The 17,869-nt window shown below is 32.8% G+C and overlaps 2 protein-coding genes across 6 annotated transcripts; both read right to left on the reverse strand.

Moving 5' to 3' along the window:
* Nucleotides 1-1,343: 1,343 nt before the first annotated feature.
* Nucleotides 1,344-4,530, reverse strand: LOC141672788 (B3 domain-containing transcription factor VRN1-like). The gene is made up of 10 exons (XM_074479462.1): nt 4,357-4,530; nt 3,800-4,241; nt 3,591-3,709; nt 3,193-3,451; nt 2,956-3,029; nt 2,767-2,842; nt 2,546-2,670; nt 2,117-2,364; nt 1,828-1,964; nt 1,344-1,738 (listed from the first exon to the last, which is right to left on the reverse strand). The coding sequence occupies exons 1-8, from the start codon at nt 4,444-4,446 to the stop codon at nt 2,344-2,346; spliced, it is 1,206 nt and encodes a 401-aa protein (XP_074335563.1). The 5' UTR covers nt 4,447-4,530; the 3' UTR covers nt 1,344-1,738; nt 1,828-1,964; nt 2,117-2,343.
* Nucleotides 4,531-4,682: 152 nt separating this feature from the next.
* On the reverse strand, nt 4,683-9,151 carry LOC141672787 (B3 domain-containing protein LOC_Os12g40080-like). 5 transcript variants are annotated; one of them, XM_074479459.1, is made up of 11 exons: nt 9,007-9,151; nt 8,816-8,875; nt 8,210-8,660; nt 7,980-8,110; nt 7,474-7,726; nt 7,219-7,355; nt 6,309-6,558; nt 6,013-6,152; nt 5,476-5,728; nt 5,168-5,304; nt 4,683-5,082 (listed from the first exon to the last, which is right to left on the reverse strand). In XM_074479459.1, the coding sequence occupies exons 4-11, from the start codon at nt 8,016-8,018 to the stop codon at nt 4,843-4,845; spliced, it is 1,449 nt and encodes a 482-aa protein (XP_074335560.1). In that variant the 5' UTR covers nt 8,019-8,110; nt 8,210-8,660; nt 8,816-8,875; nt 9,007-9,151; the 3' UTR covers nt 4,683-4,842. The 5 variants fall into 5 exon arrangements, with proteins under 5 accessions (XP_074335560.1, XP_074335558.1, XP_074335559.1 ...); XM_074479457.1 differs by having other exon boundaries at nt 7,980-8,119; XM_074479458.1 differs by having other exon boundaries at nt 7,980-8,142.
* Between the last annotated feature and the right edge of the window lie 8,718 nt (nt 9,152-17,869).

Consider the following 17,869-nt stretch of genomic DNA (forward strand, 5'->3'; position numbering starts at 1 on the left):
GGTATAAGGGGGTTTATAATAAAATTGAGATTATTATCATATGGGGCCAAATTGAATATAAACTAATATTGGTTTAAAGATTTTGAATATATTTTACAATAGTAAGGTCAATCATATTTCTTATATCAACCAGTTTAATTTTTTTTCCAAATATATAAATGAAAGATTTATAAGATTAATTGATACTTTTGTCGATAAATTGTTAGAAGGCAACCGAACTATATTATAGAGCAAAATAAGAGTATAAAACATTTTTTCCATTTTCGGTCAAAATCGATAATTTTGCGGTCAAAATTTGACAAATCGAGCACATGATTTGAGGCTGTGCAGAGAAGAAAAGGAAGAATAAAAATTCTTGAGTTGTCGAAGAACGATGATTTTAAATGAAGAAATTGGACGACTGCCGATTGGAAATTGGAAAGTGGAAAGATAAGGGAAGAAGACAAGAAAAATGAAGAGAGATGTGTAAAAATTATTAAGAATCGTATTGTTTGAATGAATAATGCACACAAAACAATGTTATAACTCGGTATGGATGTACAAATAACAACATGACAATTTTACACATCTCACTTATAATTATTTTATTTATATATTTTAAAAATATATAAAAATATGTCCAATTTTATTCCGATTTAACAGTTCGATAAATCACAAATTTGTAGTTCAACCGATTTATTTCAATTTTTAATTTTTATAACCATAAATGACTAAATTAATTATAAATATATTTATTATAGAAAATGAAGTATATTAAAATATGTATTCATATTGTCAATTGTACAATATTATATCCAATATGTAGGCTTTCATATTCAATCAATCATTACATTTTATGCTAAGGAATGTAAGAATTACAGCAAAAAAAAATACCTCATATTCATTGTATCACATGTAAACAATTGTAGTAACTCTTTTAATTAACTTCCTAATATATCATTCTTATTAATAGTCTCTTATGAGTTATAATTATTTTTATGAGAAATGTTTGCTTTCATTTGCATTATATTTGATCGTATATTTCGACTTTATTAACACACATTCAATTCAGTTTGAATGAAAACACGTTAATTACATTATCGATCTCAATTTCATAAAAACGATCTCAATTCCATAAAAATAGATATTTATTTAATTGATCTATCAGGAAACTAACATGAATATATCGCCAATAATTATAGATAAAATAACATCAATTCACATAAATAGAGTATACCCGTGCATTGCACATGTCATAAAAGTATTTATTTTTTCTAAAACTGTAATCTTTAATCTTTTGTTGGACCTCTAGACACTGTATATTTATTGGTTTAAAAGCAATGGAGGTCACGCCAGGGAAAAGTTATGAAAGATAATTATAGTCCATCTAATTTGCCCTTTTTGAACAGTTTACTTAATATTAAAAATTTCAATCTATCTGCAGTTTCGAATTACCGATAATTTTTTAACAAACAATATATCTTTCGAAAATCACCAAGGCAGGGCAGGACAGCAAGAGTTTCAATCAAATAATGATAACATTGAACAACTTTTTGGAGGGATGAATCAGCTCAAAAACACAAAAGCCAGCTGCAGCCAAGTTAGATTCTCTTGCAAACATCGACCAACCGGCATCGAATTTGGCAGTTGCCTTGTAAACGCGGCACTTAACTGACCAAACTCTTCTGTCTGCAAGTTGAAGGATAACGTCACATTGGTCTTCGGTTACATATCTCTTTATAAAGCTCTTGGCCAAACACTGCAACGACAAGACTCGGTGATAAATCAAAGTAGTGTCATAGTTAATTATCCAAAACATAACTCAAACCGGTTAGTTGAGAAGCTTACTACGGATCCACCATACAAGTAAGATGGGCATACTTTAACTGTGAAGAAAGGATTTTCGGATTTGAAAGCTTTAACTGATTTATAAACTCTAGCTTGCTCTGCATCAATTCTTATACTCTGCAATCTATTATCTCCAACTGTCAAAAATCGATATCAGAAAACACCTTAAATACAAGTATGCATGATAAATTTTAAATAAAAGAATATGCTGGAATGCAAATTACTTTGTGATGAACACATGACAGACAAATTTTAATTTGGATAATAATGTTCAGATCCAGTAACTCACAAGTTGTTTCCTTATCTGCCCGAAAAATAGAGACGTTGAATAATTTTCTGGAGGTGTTGATCAGCTCAAAGACACAAACATCACCTACATTCATTAAATTGTCTCGTGCAAAACCATTCCATCCACCACTAATTCTACACTGGTTTAAAACCAAATTCACATTGCAATAAACTTGCCAAGTTCTTCCTCCAACTTGAAATATAACTTCATCGCCTTTCTTCCACTTTTTATAAGCCTCTGGTTATGTACTGTGACAAGAAGAAAAATTAACAATTTAGTTTAAGAGCTATTGGTACATCTTCTAAAATTTTATGTAAAATATTAAACACATCGTGCTCTTGTAAAATTGCATTTTGAATATCAAAAGAACAAGTTTGGTTTGTAAAAGTTGGAACCTCTGCTACGTATACTAATGTACATTATGTTTACCAGGCCAGTCCCTCTTCCATTCACATGAAATGGATGCATAACAGTGATGAAAAAGGGATTCTTCGATATAAAAGCTTTTGCTAAGGCAAGTGCTTTATCTTCTCCCCACTCGCCATTTCCAACTTCTGGAAAATGTCAACACACACATAAACAAAGATGCAAGTTACATCTTCACTGTATACAATATAGAAAAGAGTAAACCAACTCCGAGGAAATTATACCATTCTGTTTCCGGGATTTTGGTCTTTTACGGCAGGCATCTACACGCAAAGAGTTTCCACTTGTCTTCTTACAAGACTGGGACAAGTTGAAATTACTAGCTTAAAAAAGTAATTAAGTATGATCTAATAGCTAGCTTAGATATATTAATAGGTCATTATGAATCCAAGATACAAGCAAGATACACTTACTCTGACTGTAACCGATGCACGCACTCCAGCTTCCTCAGCTTCACTTACCCGCGGTGATCTTTTATTTTCTCCACCTGAAATATATGATTTCACTGACTGCATGATCAGGTGAAAAGTACAGTATGTAATTTATGCTAAAATTAAATGATTGACAAAATACACCTAACACAACATACTTCATAATTACAATGAGTGCAGATCATACAAATACAATAATGTTCTGAGGTAGTAACTAACAATTTTTTTCTTTTGCAGCTCGAAATATGGCAACCTGGAGCACTTTTTTAGAGGGGTTGATCAGCTCAAAGACACAAACATCACATACATTCAGTGAATTATCTCGTACAAATTTATTCCATCCACGACTGATTCTACAATGGTTGGAACCCAAATTCAAACTGCAATAAACTGCCCAAGTTCTTCCTGCAACTTGTAGAATAATTTTGTCGTTGTTTTTCCAGTTTTCATAAGCCTCTTCAAAAGTCTTAGTTACATGCTGAGAAAACCAAGTAATAATCAATTTCTTATATATTTAAAAGCCTTAAAAAAATTACGTGCAAGTCCATATACGAAAGTACTCTGTAACCATAAAATAAAAGTACGAGTAAGAATTGTAAAAATTGAAGTTTGTTTACCAAACTAGGCCATCTTCTATATCCAATATTAGAGGGTTTCATAGGTTGAATGAAAAAGGGGTTCTTAGATTTATAGGCTTGAGCTGAGGCAAGAGCTCGATCGCCATCTTCTTTTGCTGCTATATACAAATCAAGACAAACCAATATATCTAAGTAACATTCTTTCATAGTATGGATTTCAATAAAGACTAAAATGGAGGAACTAATACCTTCTTGTTGCAATTTTGCTTCAACATGAGGAGAGTTTGTTTTCATCTTCTTACAAGGCCTAACCGCATCACCTGAACTACTTGAATTATCATCACAACTAGTTGAATCATCAAAACTAGTTGAGTCTTCAATATCGATAACCATTTGATTTAATTTAACAGAATTAAGTTTGTCGCTACTAGCTAACGGATAATCTATCTCTGAGGAACTTGGGTCAAATATAAGTAATTGAAATCTCGAATCTCCCTGGTATTCTAAAACTAACAGATAACCAACACATATCGAATAAAACTTTGCGAATTCTGGCCAACCATTTTGCAGCCAAACCCCGCCTTCGTGTCTTTCTAAATCAATCGACCAAACCGAACCATTAGGAGCATGCAAGAGAATACTATCTTTTAGGTTCTCACCGAAAATCCTAGCAAAATTTCTGGGAATCATCTGCGTACAGAAATATAAATTGAATAGAATCACATTGCACAGAGAGAGTGAACAGATTATGAAATACAAATATGTTACATGAGTTCTATCTTTAAGGGAAATGCGAAAATCTTACAAGTTTAGAACGTGAGCCAATGTCTGAAAGTATAATCTTAAAAAAGCGGATAGGTTTTGTAGACAAATCGGGAGACTTAGAAGAGGCCATGTCAAGCTCAACCAGCAGGTTATGAATAAAGATTTGGAAAAGTAATGGTTATGTTATGTATACAACACAAACACATATGTATTGCACACTAATGATGTACGTTACTATCTACTCTGTAATTAATATATTTTCTTGTAACCGTCGTACACACTGCCAATAAATTTTAAGAGAAAGTTTAAACATATTATTTACATCTGAACTTTAAAACTTCTGTTATAAACATTTTCACCAAGATATATTCAGAAAATATAATGCATTCTCGTTGCAGCAATAAACAACATCTTCACTGGTACATCTACTGGTTCACGGGGACCATGGAGAGCCAAAAATATCATATAAAACCCATATCACCTACTAAGATCACCGGTCACACAAAGTTCCCTTGAAATTTGATGATTAGTTTCGAAAAATGATAACATTCAGCAACTTCTCGGAGAAATTGATCAGCTCAAAAGCACAAACATCACCTGCAGCCAATTGGTTTGCTCGTGCAAATCTATTCCAACCACCACTGAATTTGGTACCGTTGTTGTAAACAATGCACTTAACTAACCACAATTTTCCATTTGACGTCTGAAGGGTGACATCGCAGCTGTCCTTGGTTATGTGGTTCTTAATAAATTTTGACGGTACACTCTGCGAGGACACAAGTCAAGACTTGGTATAAATTTCTGAGACTTGTAAGATCTAAAAGCTATCTCCTATCAACTGAAAAACTTACCAAGGCTCCACCGGATAAAGAAGATGGGTATACTTTGACTGTAAAGAAACTGTATTTGGATGTAAAAGAACTAACTGATGAAAGCACTCTGGCTTCCCTAGCTTCACTTTTTTTGGGCAATATCTTGTCTTCTTTGCCTAAATTTTTTTGGATTCAGAGTGCATCAGGCAAACAGCATGCTGAGCAACAAATCCACCTAAATAATACAAAATCTAAAAGACCAAAAAAAATGCACGAATGCAGATGGCCTCATAAAACAAACAACGTATTTTAGTTTCAGATATTGATGTTTAGAGCAAGTAACTAACGTTTAGTTTCTTTCGCTGCTCGAGATATGAAGACCTGGAGCAACTTTGTGGAGAAATCGATCAGCTTAAAAGTACAAATATCACCTGCAGCCAAATGATTTGCTTGTGCAAAAATATTCCAACCAACACTAAATTTGGGACGCGATTTGTAATAAGTGCACTTAACCAACCACTCTCTTCCATCCGAAATTTGAAGAGTAACCATGCAACTGTCCATGGTTATATATCTTTTTACAAAAATTTTAGGCAAACTCTGCAAGGAAAAGAACCAAGGATAACTTGAATCTGTGAGACTTTGAGTTAACCACGCATTTCTTTTAATAAATACTTCTTTAAAACTTCTCTTCTTCCCTCTTTTTATGGAGAATACACTTTGAATGAGTAATCGAGTAATAAAAGCAATTCATGTATACAATATGATCCAAAAGCTAGCTCAGATCAACTAAAAATGAACCAAGGATCCACCATAGAGGGATGGAGGATATCATATGATCTAAAAATTAGCTTATAAGTTACAAGTTGAATTGAAATGCTTACCAGGTTTGGACCACTCAAGGAAGATGGATACACTTTTACCCTAAAAAAAGGGTATGTAGATGTGAAAGCATTATCTGATGTAAGCACTCTAGCTTCCTTGGCTTCAATTTTAACCCTTCGAGGTACGTTATTTTCTTTGCCTGACAAAATTCGACTTAGAGAATGCAACAGGCAAACAACATATAGAGAGATAAACCCACCAAAATAATGAAGGACAAGAAAACATTACAATTGATTATTAAAACGAGTAAAGTATTTCAGTTCAATAGTAGTGATGTACAGAGCCAGTAACTAACTGTTTGTTTCTTTTGCTGCTCGAAATATGAAGACCTGGAGCAATTTTTCCGAGGCGATGGGTTCAAAGACACAAGCGTCACCTACAGTCAGTAAATTGTCTCGTACAAATCTGTCCCATCCACGTCTCAGACTACAACCGTTTCGATTTATATCACAATACACCGGCCAAGTTTTTCCTTCAAATTGAAGAATGACCTGGTCATCGTTCTTCCACATTTGATAAGTCTTTTCAAAGGCCTTCCTAACAACCTGCACAAACAAGAAAGGTTACCAAGTCTGTGAGTACACATGCATTTTGAAATCAACAAGTTGTTAAACGCACATCTCCTTGCTCTATGTAAACTTCATTTGGTTGATAGGAATGGAAGTATCAAATGAAATTCATATTATTACTTGGAAACATTTATTCATAAATTTCATTTTGTTCTTGCAAACTTAAACTATTAAAGATATGTGCCCATTCCATCATCACATTGATATCCTTCACCAAAATAATTGTAATAGATTTATGATGTTATCACTATCTTCTCACTTTTCTATTGTCTATCCTCCTTCCACCGCCGTTCCAGTTCTTCAACCAAAATAAGCTTAAGTTTTTTTGGGTCAATGGAAGTAACTGATTGTGTGAATGGAATATAAAGGTGCAAATTTTATGACATGTGAAGAACATTTTAGGAAAAAATTTGTGTTCATTTTAAGATTTAAAGGAATAGATATTAGTTTATACTTTAAACTTGTATCATGAAGGGAGGGCACAGTTTAGCAAAAGGCTCTGTTTATACATGTCCAATATTTAGTTCATATATCTCAAATCTCATTTTATTTCATCCAAGCCAATTCAACTAGGTTCAAACATAGAACACACGCAATAGTAGTAATTAGAGATACATACAAGTTTGCATTGTTTACCATGCCACGCCCTTTTCCATCTACATATGATTCTTTCAAAGCAAGGGCAAAAAAGGGGTTTTGGGATTTGAAATCTTCGGCTGAGGCAAAATGTAGTACTTTGGATTTGGATTCTTCAGTTGCAGAGCCGCCATCTCCTAATTTGGCACGATAATGTCAATCACACAAGTCCAAGTATGTTAGTGTGCTTTCTACCAAAATTGAATCAAGTAAATTAAAATTCGAATAGAATGATGTTCAGAACCAGTAACTAACCATGTGTTTCTTTTGTTGCTCGAAATATGACCACCTCTAGTATTTTTTTACTGGCGTCAATAAGTTGAAAGACACAAACATCGCCAGCAGTCAATGAATTGTCTTTTGCAAATCTGTCCCACCCAGATCTTAGTCTACATACGTTGCATTTCATATCGCAATTAACCGTCCAACTTTTTCCTGCAACTTGAAGATAAACCTTGTCATTGTTATTCCACTTCTTGTAACTCTCTTCAAATGACTTCTTTACAACCTGCCAGAACAAGAGAATGATCAACTCATCATTTGTAAATGCAATTTGGAATTATCAAAAATCAGAAAGAAGTTTTCTAACTGTCCCGTAGTGTTTCGTTTGATTTTAAGCAAACAAGGAACCGAATGGAATTGAATCTTTTTCGAAGACATGTTATTCACAATATACTTAAAAATTTAAACTACGTACTAAAGAACGATTCCTCTATCTATTAGAGAATGGCATGTGTACATATTATGTGTAAACTGTTTACCAGGCCACACCCTCTCCCATCTACATATGTTCTTCTCATGACATGGAAGAAAAAGGGGTTGTCAGATTTGAAGGCTTCAGCTGAGGCAAGTGCTCTGGCTTCAGCTTCTTTAGTGGCCGACCGGCGAGCTCCTAATATTTCTGGAAAATTTTAAAAGGAGTAACTAATATATAGCAAGTTAGTTTGCATCGAAAAAACTACAGAGAACCCAAAATAGGAAGAGTATGTACTTTTTTCCTGCTGCAGTTTTGGTGTCAAACATACTCCATCTTTAGAAGGAAGCTTTCCCACTCTCCTCTTACGAGTGGGAAGGAAGCTTTAGAAGGAAACATACTCTCCTTTAGAACTAGTCGAATCATCGATTTCAATTGGTCTCTTCCTCGCTTGCCTTGATTCTCCGCTATTAAGCTTTGCACTTCTGCAGGATGGATACTCTATCTCTGTGGAACTCGGATCGAATACTCGGACTTTAAAATCACAATGTTCCCGATATTTAAAAACCAACAGATACCCAAACTGTATAGAGTAAAATCTTGCAAATTCTGGCCAACCATCGTGTAGCCAAACATCGCCCTCATGTCTTTCCAAATTCACCGGCCAAGCTAAGCCATTTGGAGCATTCAAAATAATACGGGAATCTAGATTGGTCCCGTAATTTTTTACAAATTTTGTTGGAATCATCTGTGCAAGATGTAAAATCGCAAAATACTTGTGTAATTGGCAAAATTTAAATATTTCATTCACACACAAACAGAACATAAATTTATAAAAATACATAATGCGCACAATTTTATAAGATACGAAACCTTGATGGGGGTGAGGAATACTGTACTTACAAGTTTAGTTTGCGAGTCGGCGTCAGAGAGGATAATCTTAAAGAAATGGTTTGTATTGGCCTGAGAATCAGAACAAGGAGAAGATGGCATTACAAGCTTCATAGTGGAGATTCAGGCAATGAAGAATATAACTTGCATAAACTATAAATTATCAAAAAAAACATCTATATATATATATAGAGTACATGTACCTAATGTTAAATCCTTTTTAGACTTCATAATTTGATTCGTTGCATGTTATTAGTTCTAAATTCCTTGAACAATGCATGCATGCGGGTACATGTCCTCCAATTGAAACCTCGTTAAATTTATCATGAGGGCCTTCCATAGTCCCAGGTGGTTGTACCAACCACATGTGGCATAGAAACATTGCGGTAGCAATGAAATATTACTGAAGGACATTGTTATGAGACATTATTAGAGGATACTGTTTGCCCACTTTATTTTTTCTAATTTATTTTTTCGAACTTATATTTTGATATTTTTGAATTAATATTTTAAACTAAAATATTTAAATTTTAATATTGAATTTAAAATTTTTGAATGAAAATGTATTTTTTAATTATTTGTTCGAAATAGTATTTTCGAATTTTTATTATAACGGAATATTGTGAGTTTTAGGTTTTTTTTAATATTATGAGTTTTTTTGTTTTTTTATTTTTCTTGAATTTGTCCAATTTAATTTATCAATTTTTAATTTATAGTAAACGAATATAATGCTAAAAATTGAAAATGTGGAAAACTAAAAAAAATTAAATTTTATCAATTTTTCGTTAGCTATAGAAAAAATATAAAATAACTCAACCTCGCAATACTAAACATTTTTTTGTAACAAATAAAAAAAATATCCTCTGCCACCTACAACATTGTTTCATTGCGGCTAGTGCTAACATTTTTGCCCGCTTTATTTTTTTCTAATATTTTTTTTTGTTAAAAATAAATTTTTAAATATTTTTTCGAACATATATTTTGATATTTTTGAATTAATATTTTAAACTAAAATATTTAAATTTTAATATTGAATTTAAAATTTTTGAATGAAAATGTATTTTTTAATTATTTGTTCGAAATAGTATTTTCGAATTTTTATTATAACGGAATATTGTGAGTTTTAGGTTTTTTTTAATATTGTGAGTTTTTTTGTTTTTTTATTTTTCTTGAATTTGTCCAATTTAATTTATCAATTTTTAATTTATAGTAAACGAATATAATGCTAAAAATTGAAAATGTGGAAAACTAAAAAAAATTAAATTTTATCAATTTTTCGTTAGCTATAGAAAAAATATAAAATAACTCAACCTCGCAATACTAAACATATTTTTGTAACAAATAAAAAAAATATCCTCTGCCACCTACAACATTGTTTCATTGCGGCTAGTGCTAACATTCTTGCCCGCTTTATTTTTTTCTAATATTTTTTTTTGTTAAAAATAAATTTTTAAATATTTTTTCGAACATATATTTTGATATTTTTGAATTAATATTTTAAACTAAAATATTTAAATTTAATATTGAATTTAAAATTTTTGAGTGAAAATGTATTTTTTAATTATTTGTTCGAAATAGTATTTTCAAATTTTTATTATAAGGGAATATTATGAGTTTTATGTTTTTTTAATATTGTGAGTTTTATGTTTTTTTATTTTTCTTGTACTTGTCCAATTTAATTTATCAATTTTTAATTTATAGTAAACGAATATAATGCTAAAAATTGAAAATGTGGAAAACTAAAAAAATAAAATTTTATCGATTTTTCGTTAGTTATAAAAAAAATATAAAACAACTCAGCCCCCGGAATGCTAAACATTTTTTCATAACAAATAAAAAAAATACTCTCTCACCTACAGCATTGTTTCATTGCGGCTAGTGCAATGAAACAATGTTGGAGGAGTTATTTTAAATGTAACGGTTCTTCCTCGCTTTATTTTTCTAATTTATTTTTTTTGTTAAAAATGAATTTTTAAATATTTTTTCGAACTTATATTTTGATATTTTTGAATTAATATTTTAAACTAAAAAATTTAAATTTAATATTGAATTTATAATTTTTGAGTAGAAAAGTATTTTTTAATTATTAGTTCGAAATAGTATTTTCGAATTTTTATCATAACGGAATATTGTGAGTTTTATGTTTTTTTTTTAATATTGTGAGTTTTATGTTTTTTTTATTTTTCTTGTATTTGTCCAATTTAGTTTATCAATTTTTAATTTATAGTAAACGAATATAATGCTAAAAATTGAAAATGTGGAAAACTAAAAAAATTGAAATTTTATCAATTTTTCGTTACATATAAAAAAATATAAAACAACCGAGCCCCCACAATGCTAAACATTTTTTCGTAATAAATAAAAAAAATAACCTTTGCCACATTCAGCATTGTTTCATTGCGGCTAGTGCAATGAAACATTGTTGTAGGTGGCTCTTTAACCACCTGCTGCAATATTTTATATATGTTGGGGCTGGGCTAAACGCCTCCCGCAATGACTCATTACGGGAGGGTTTTTTATTATTATTTTGTTCTCATTTGTTTTTTTTAAATTAAAAATTATTTATAAAAAATATTTAATTCATCATAACTTCATTAAGGAGTACAAATGTGTTATTATACATAATTTTGACATATTTAAAATTTAAATTAAAATATTTTGATTACAATTTACTCAAAAAAGTTTTAGAGAAAACGACACCTTTCGATCAATAAACAATCATACTTGCAATCCTCCATTCATACATTTTAGTTACTATCTTAGGTTTTTTATTTTTTTCATTAAAACTAATATTTTAGTTATTTTTCCAATTATATATCTAATTTATTTTTACATTTTTAACTCATTATACAATTGATAATAAATGGGAAGTAGTAATAAATTTTGAAAATATAGAACAAATGGTTGTTAAAATTAGTTATATATTTTCTAACTCCGTTATTAACGAAAAAAATTAATTCATTAAAATATTTTTTTTGTTATTTTAGAAATTAAATAAAAACAGTAATCCTGCCGCATTATTTCATTGTGGTAGGTACCTCCCGCAATGTCTCATTACTGGAGGTCTGCTACAATGAAACAATGCGGGCATCAGGTGGTTACGACAACCACCCAGGGTTGTGGACCAAAACCCCTTTTTAAAAACATATAAATATATAAATATATATTTATATATATAACTTTACGTATGTAAATAATTTCCATCATACGATTCGCTCATTTAAATATGATGACATAATAGTGTGTACGAGAAATTATAATATGTTAAAATATTCCCTCTATCCTGTTCATTTTTATACAATTTCTTTTTTGAGATTTCTCTCTCAATAATATACATCCTAAACATATTAAAATTTTATAACATAAAAATTAACAACATCCATTTATTGTGACGCCCTCAATCTCGGGGTTAGGAAATGAGGACTTACACACCTTTAATCTAATAATTAAATATGCATAAACCCCGATTTAACTACTAACAGAATCAACAGGATAAAGTATGAGACAAGATTACAACTACCAATCACAAAATATAACTTACAAACCCAAAATATTATTAAATAATCAATATCGATTCCGGCTGGAAACCGACAGATAACCCACTATATCTTTATACATCTCTTTCTAGGCGCGAGCTCACTCATAAAAACCACTACCTGCTCTGGCAACCGGAAGCCCTCCATACGGTAGGGACCACCAGGTACGCTCTTACGAGTAGTGCGCCTAAGCCTGACTGTTAGGTCCCAATGTGTTTGTAGAAGGGGGGTTGAATACAAACGTTACCAAATAATCGAATAAAATGCGGAATAAAAAATGTGAAACAAAATTCAAGTTAAATAAAAATATTATTAAACTTGAAATGTGTTACAACAACTGTATCGATTACAAGGTATTAATCTCAAATCAATTATCACAAATCTAGAATAAATTCGACATGAACTTTTTCTATTTTTGCAATAATTAGAATCAAATGCTAAACGCGATTTGAGATTAAGTTCTAGGGATTTTAATCCGCTAGATTGATACACAAGAACAAGATAAATAATTCTAGTGGTTTGGATTTAACATTAACAAACTAGAATTTGATCTTGAATTTCTGCAGAGAAGAATGATATTTTTCAAGGCGGCTGCTCTCTTTTGTTCTTGTATTTTGATTGAGATGATTAAAATGATATGCTGCTTCTCTGCTTCTATTTAATCAATCAGCTGAATCAATTGAATTGGAATGACAATCCTTTAAGCTTGCAAGACTTTCGGTAGGACAATTGAATGAACTAGCAAGACAATCTGAATGAACTAGCAAGACAATCAGAATGAACTAGCAAGACAATCACCCTCCTGATGTAACTTTCGGTATGACAATGTAAAATGGCCTAGCATGACAATCGGTATGACAATCCAGATTGTCATGCTAGTTCATTTTCAATTGTTTTGCTGATTTAAGATTTGAATTTAATCCAATTAAACTTCTGAAAATTCCTAAAATTCCTAGAATTAATTCAGAATTAATTAATCAATTAATTCAATTAATAAATAACTTATTCTTCGCAGATATAATTTATTTTCTTAATTAAATTAGATGACTCAATTAATTAATAGAGAATTAATTCTAGTCTTGAGCAACAACCATTCTTCTGCAAATCTTCTGAAAATCACTGAAAATTATGAATCAATTCCACCACTTCAACGTTGACACTCGATGTACTGTCTGGTTCATGAGTGACTAACTTTCGTGACGTTTCTTCATGTCTTGACTCTGACACTTTGATTTTCTTCAGATTAAATCCTTGTAATTTAATGATACCCTGACGAGATCTCTGTCACTTGATTAAATCCACAATCTTGACTTATATCACTGAGGCATGATCAATTTCTTGAACTTCTTCCAGTGAATTAGTTCCTCAAGTCTGTAGATGAACCTTGTCTCTGAATCCTTTGACAGATATTACTTTGCGAGATCTCTTTGACGGTCGATCCACTATTTACTTATTACATTCTTATTTGAGTTGAGTTGAATCCTCGAATATACAAATAGGTCTATGACATATGACTTACACTGACCATCTTCTTGTTTAACTGCCATGGTTAGATTAAGACAAAACAAATGAGTATAAAACTCAGCAAGTAACTATATAGCAGTTCTACAATATCAAATCTCAATATACTTTGAACCAACTAGGGCATTCTACTTTAATTAATCTAGGTGGCAGATTTTCATTTTTTTTTCTTTGGGATAAGGAAAGGTATCTGAAGAATAGCACAATATACAAGTTGCTAGTTTCCCTTTTAGGGTTCCAGATTTGAATTCTGGGAAGGTAAACAATGATTCAACGATTTTAGCATAAAGATCAAGGTTCCCTTCTAATGTCTGTGAAGACATTTCCTTGTGACTCATCAGGTTATATCTGAATCATTGTCAACAAGTTGCCGATCTGCGCCTATGTCAGATCCACTATCCGCAGATGCATCCAGGGGATTTAAGCCTGGGGAGGTAGACACTGACCACTGACATATGGCTTTTGGATCAGTATCCTCTCCTAACACCTGTAAAGGCAATTGGTCCACTAACGAACCTTGAACAATCGAATCTGACCTTAAAATGGTCGAAACTCTTGTTTCCGTCAACTCATCCTTTGTGTGTGTAACCTCTCCTTGTGCATCAAGAATTGATTATGTTTGAAGTGGTGACACTACATCGGATACCTTGGCCGACAGGCAAAATTCAATAGACTCACCCTGTTGAGAGAATGAATCTAGTAACTGTTTTTGTGCCTTTTCAGCCATTACATCTTTTTGAGAAGATGTATGGGGGCTAGCAGTTGTCTCGGTTTAAACACTACTCATCTATGTAGGAGACAGAGCTACTGGGTTGACTACAGAACCTTCCTTATGTGGTGCACTAAGGCACTATCTCCCTCACGCTCATTCATACTACATTTAGTGGTAAGAGAGTGTTGGTTGGTTCTGTTTTTGTGTTTGTCTTTACAGTCTGGGATAGACGTTGTGGGTTTTTCAACCTCATGACTGTCAATGAAAGAAAGTCATTGGAGACTGAACCTGTATCATAGAACATATGGTAATAGAGAGAAAATGATTTACAATAGTGATTTCAAAAGATTTTACATGAAATAGGAAATCACTTATGTAGAAAGAAGTTTGATTTTGTTTTTCAATATGAATGAGTTTTTGATAAAACATTGATCACTTATGGTAAAGTCTAAGTAATTCTCATTCATGTTAAAAACTTACATATATCTGCAACATAATGTTAACAACATATCATTGACCGATACTTGTCAAGTACTTTAGATACTAATTGTTATGTTGCATAATCAATATACCACTGCACATATAAAACAATATGATTGTGCTTAGTGATAAGAGAGTTATAAATATGACGACTCTACTAGTTCATATAAAATTATAACTTCTGTTAGAGTGCCATACCATGTCCTTGACGATTGCTTGAGCAGTATACTAGTTCATACCAACCTGAAGTGAGATTGTGAAGAAGAGATTGCATAGTCCAATAGATCTGCAGCTGCAAAGTCCATGAACTGTGGTGCACTGACTTCCTCTTTTAACTCACCAACCGGGAGTACACTTGTACACATCTTACTAGAGTACAATTCCAAGTGTAATGTGCAGCAGGTGTCTGATATGTCGTAATATTCTCAAGTCTTGTCACTGGTGCTATATGTTAGATACTGCTTCCTGATAATAACCTAGCACAATATACAAAATTACAATGATAACATTCCCAGCTTGCAAACAGCCATATCCCTCAGATAAACCTTTGTTGTTATCTCCAAAGGTAACCAGGGGGCCAGCTTTCTCAATCCACACTTGATAGCAGGGCTCTATCTCCGGTCATATGTCTTGATGATCCACTTGTCAAGAATCCACACTACCGGTTACACCTGTATACTGCCCTGCACTTCAAATGGATTAGACCTTCTTCGGAACCCAAACTTGGTTGGGCCCGGCATACTTGTAGAATTATCCTTTGTCAGGCAAAACAACATTTTTAATTTCAACGATCTCAACATCCTTAATGACTGAACATTTGACCTTGTAAATAGCCTTAACAAATTTCTGTTTAAGCTTAGGCACAAATGTCTCCTTTCTAGCCTTAGAAGGACTAGCAGTCTTAGACCTATCATGCTTCTTGTTATTCACATGCTGACGAGGAGTAGTCTTATCATTAGACACATACTTACCATTAAAATAAGCATACATCATATTAAAAGCACAAGACATACAATTAGCAACACCACATGCTTTATGAGAGTGATTAACATCAGGCAATTTATGCATGGTAGACATGGCATTATTGTTATCCAACTCATGTGTGTCTGAGTTAGTCTCAGTTGCTTTCACAACTTTGACTGGAACTTTCGACTCACTTGACTTGGAAACAATCTTCTCATAAGCATGATCCTCAGCACGTATTTCTTCTTGAATAACAGAAGAGGTCGCATCAAATGGTTCAGCAATTGATGCTTTATAGAGGGGTTCATCAACACCCTTAAGCACATGTGGTACTTCCCTCCCTTTAGCACAGACATGAGGAGGGGAGTTTATGCCTAATTCTCCAATAGCAGCATTGTAATCATAACCTATTCCAGATGTTTGATTAACAGCTTGCTTACTGTAGAACTCTTTAGCCTTCGAACAAGAATTGAAGTAGGCTCTAACCTTAGTCTCAAGACCGGTGATCTTGTCTTTGAGAATAGTTTCGAGTTTTCTATAACAGTCAACTCTATTCTCTAGAAAAGATACCTGTTCTTTTAATTTGTCTTGATTAATGTGCACAAGTCTTAATTCATTGACCTCTTTCTCAAGGTCTGTGATCTGTAAACTTAACAGTTCATTATCACGACGTGCACAATCTAAGTTGCCTCTTAGATGATAAACCATTTCAGCATCAGAAAGTTTTACCTCTATTCTTGACGATGAAGCTTTTCCATCAATAGCCATAAGAGCAAGATTTCCTTCATCTTCATCTTCACTGTCAGTATCATCCCAGCTTCTTCCCTTTGCCAGATAAGCCCTTTCAGAGTTCTTTCTTACTTGCTTTGGCTTTCTACATTCTGTGGCAAAGTGTCCCAACTCATTGCAGTTATAGCATCTAATGGTGCCCCGATCAACCATCCCTGTTTGGTATCCACCACTGCTGGTGTTAGAGGATGAAGATCCACCTTTCTGGAATTTGTTGTAGTTGGACTTGTACTTCAGCTTGGGATTCCTCTTGAATCTGACATGGGAGAATCTCTTGACAATTTGGGCCATTGACTCATCTTCCAATTGCTCCAGCTCTTCCAAGGAATAAAAATCATCACTTGATTGATTTGTAGTAGGAGGATCATATTCTGCTACTAACTCATTTTCCTCACCCTTGGAAAACTGTACCATTCTTTCTAACTGTTGAGATTGTTGTTGTTGTTGACCTTCAGCTACAAGTGCAGTAGATGTGCTGACCATATTATCCTTCCCGTAGACTTCCTTCTGTTGAATCTGCTCCAACTCATAGGTTTTTAACACTCCATAGAGCCTGTCCAAAGAAATCTCACTCAGATCTCTAGCTTCTCTAATGGCAGTGATTCTATGTTCAAGATGAGCTGGTAGTGTTAAAAGGAACTTTTTGTTGACCTCCCTGATTGAATAATACTTTCCATTGATGTTCAGGTTGTTGATCAACGCATTGTACCTCTCAAACACTTCAGTAATTCCTTCTCCTGGATTTGATTTAAAATGTTCATATTCAGAGGTTAGGATTTCCAATTTGTTCTCCCTAACTTCCTCTGTGCCTTCATTAATCACCTCAATAGTTTCCCACATGTGTTTGGAATTTTTACAGTTCATCACATGTCTGTTCATCAAGGGATCAAGGGAATCAATTAATATTAATTGAAGGCTGGCATCCAAGGAGGCTTCTTTCTTCTCAGCAGGAGTAAAATCTTCAGGCTCTTTTGGATAGGTTCTAGCTTCAGTAGTCACCACACCATCTATTATTACCTCCGGTTCAATAACCATCGGAGTTTTTATACCCTTCTTTAACAAGTT

Source organism: Apium graveolens, chromosome 7, assembly GCF_009905375.1.
Source record: "Apium graveolens cultivar Ventura chromosome 7, ASM990537v1, whole genome shotgun sequence".
NCBI classification, from domain to species: domain Eukaryota; kingdom Viridiplantae; phylum Streptophyta; class Magnoliopsida; order Apiales; family Apiaceae; genus Apium; species Apium graveolens.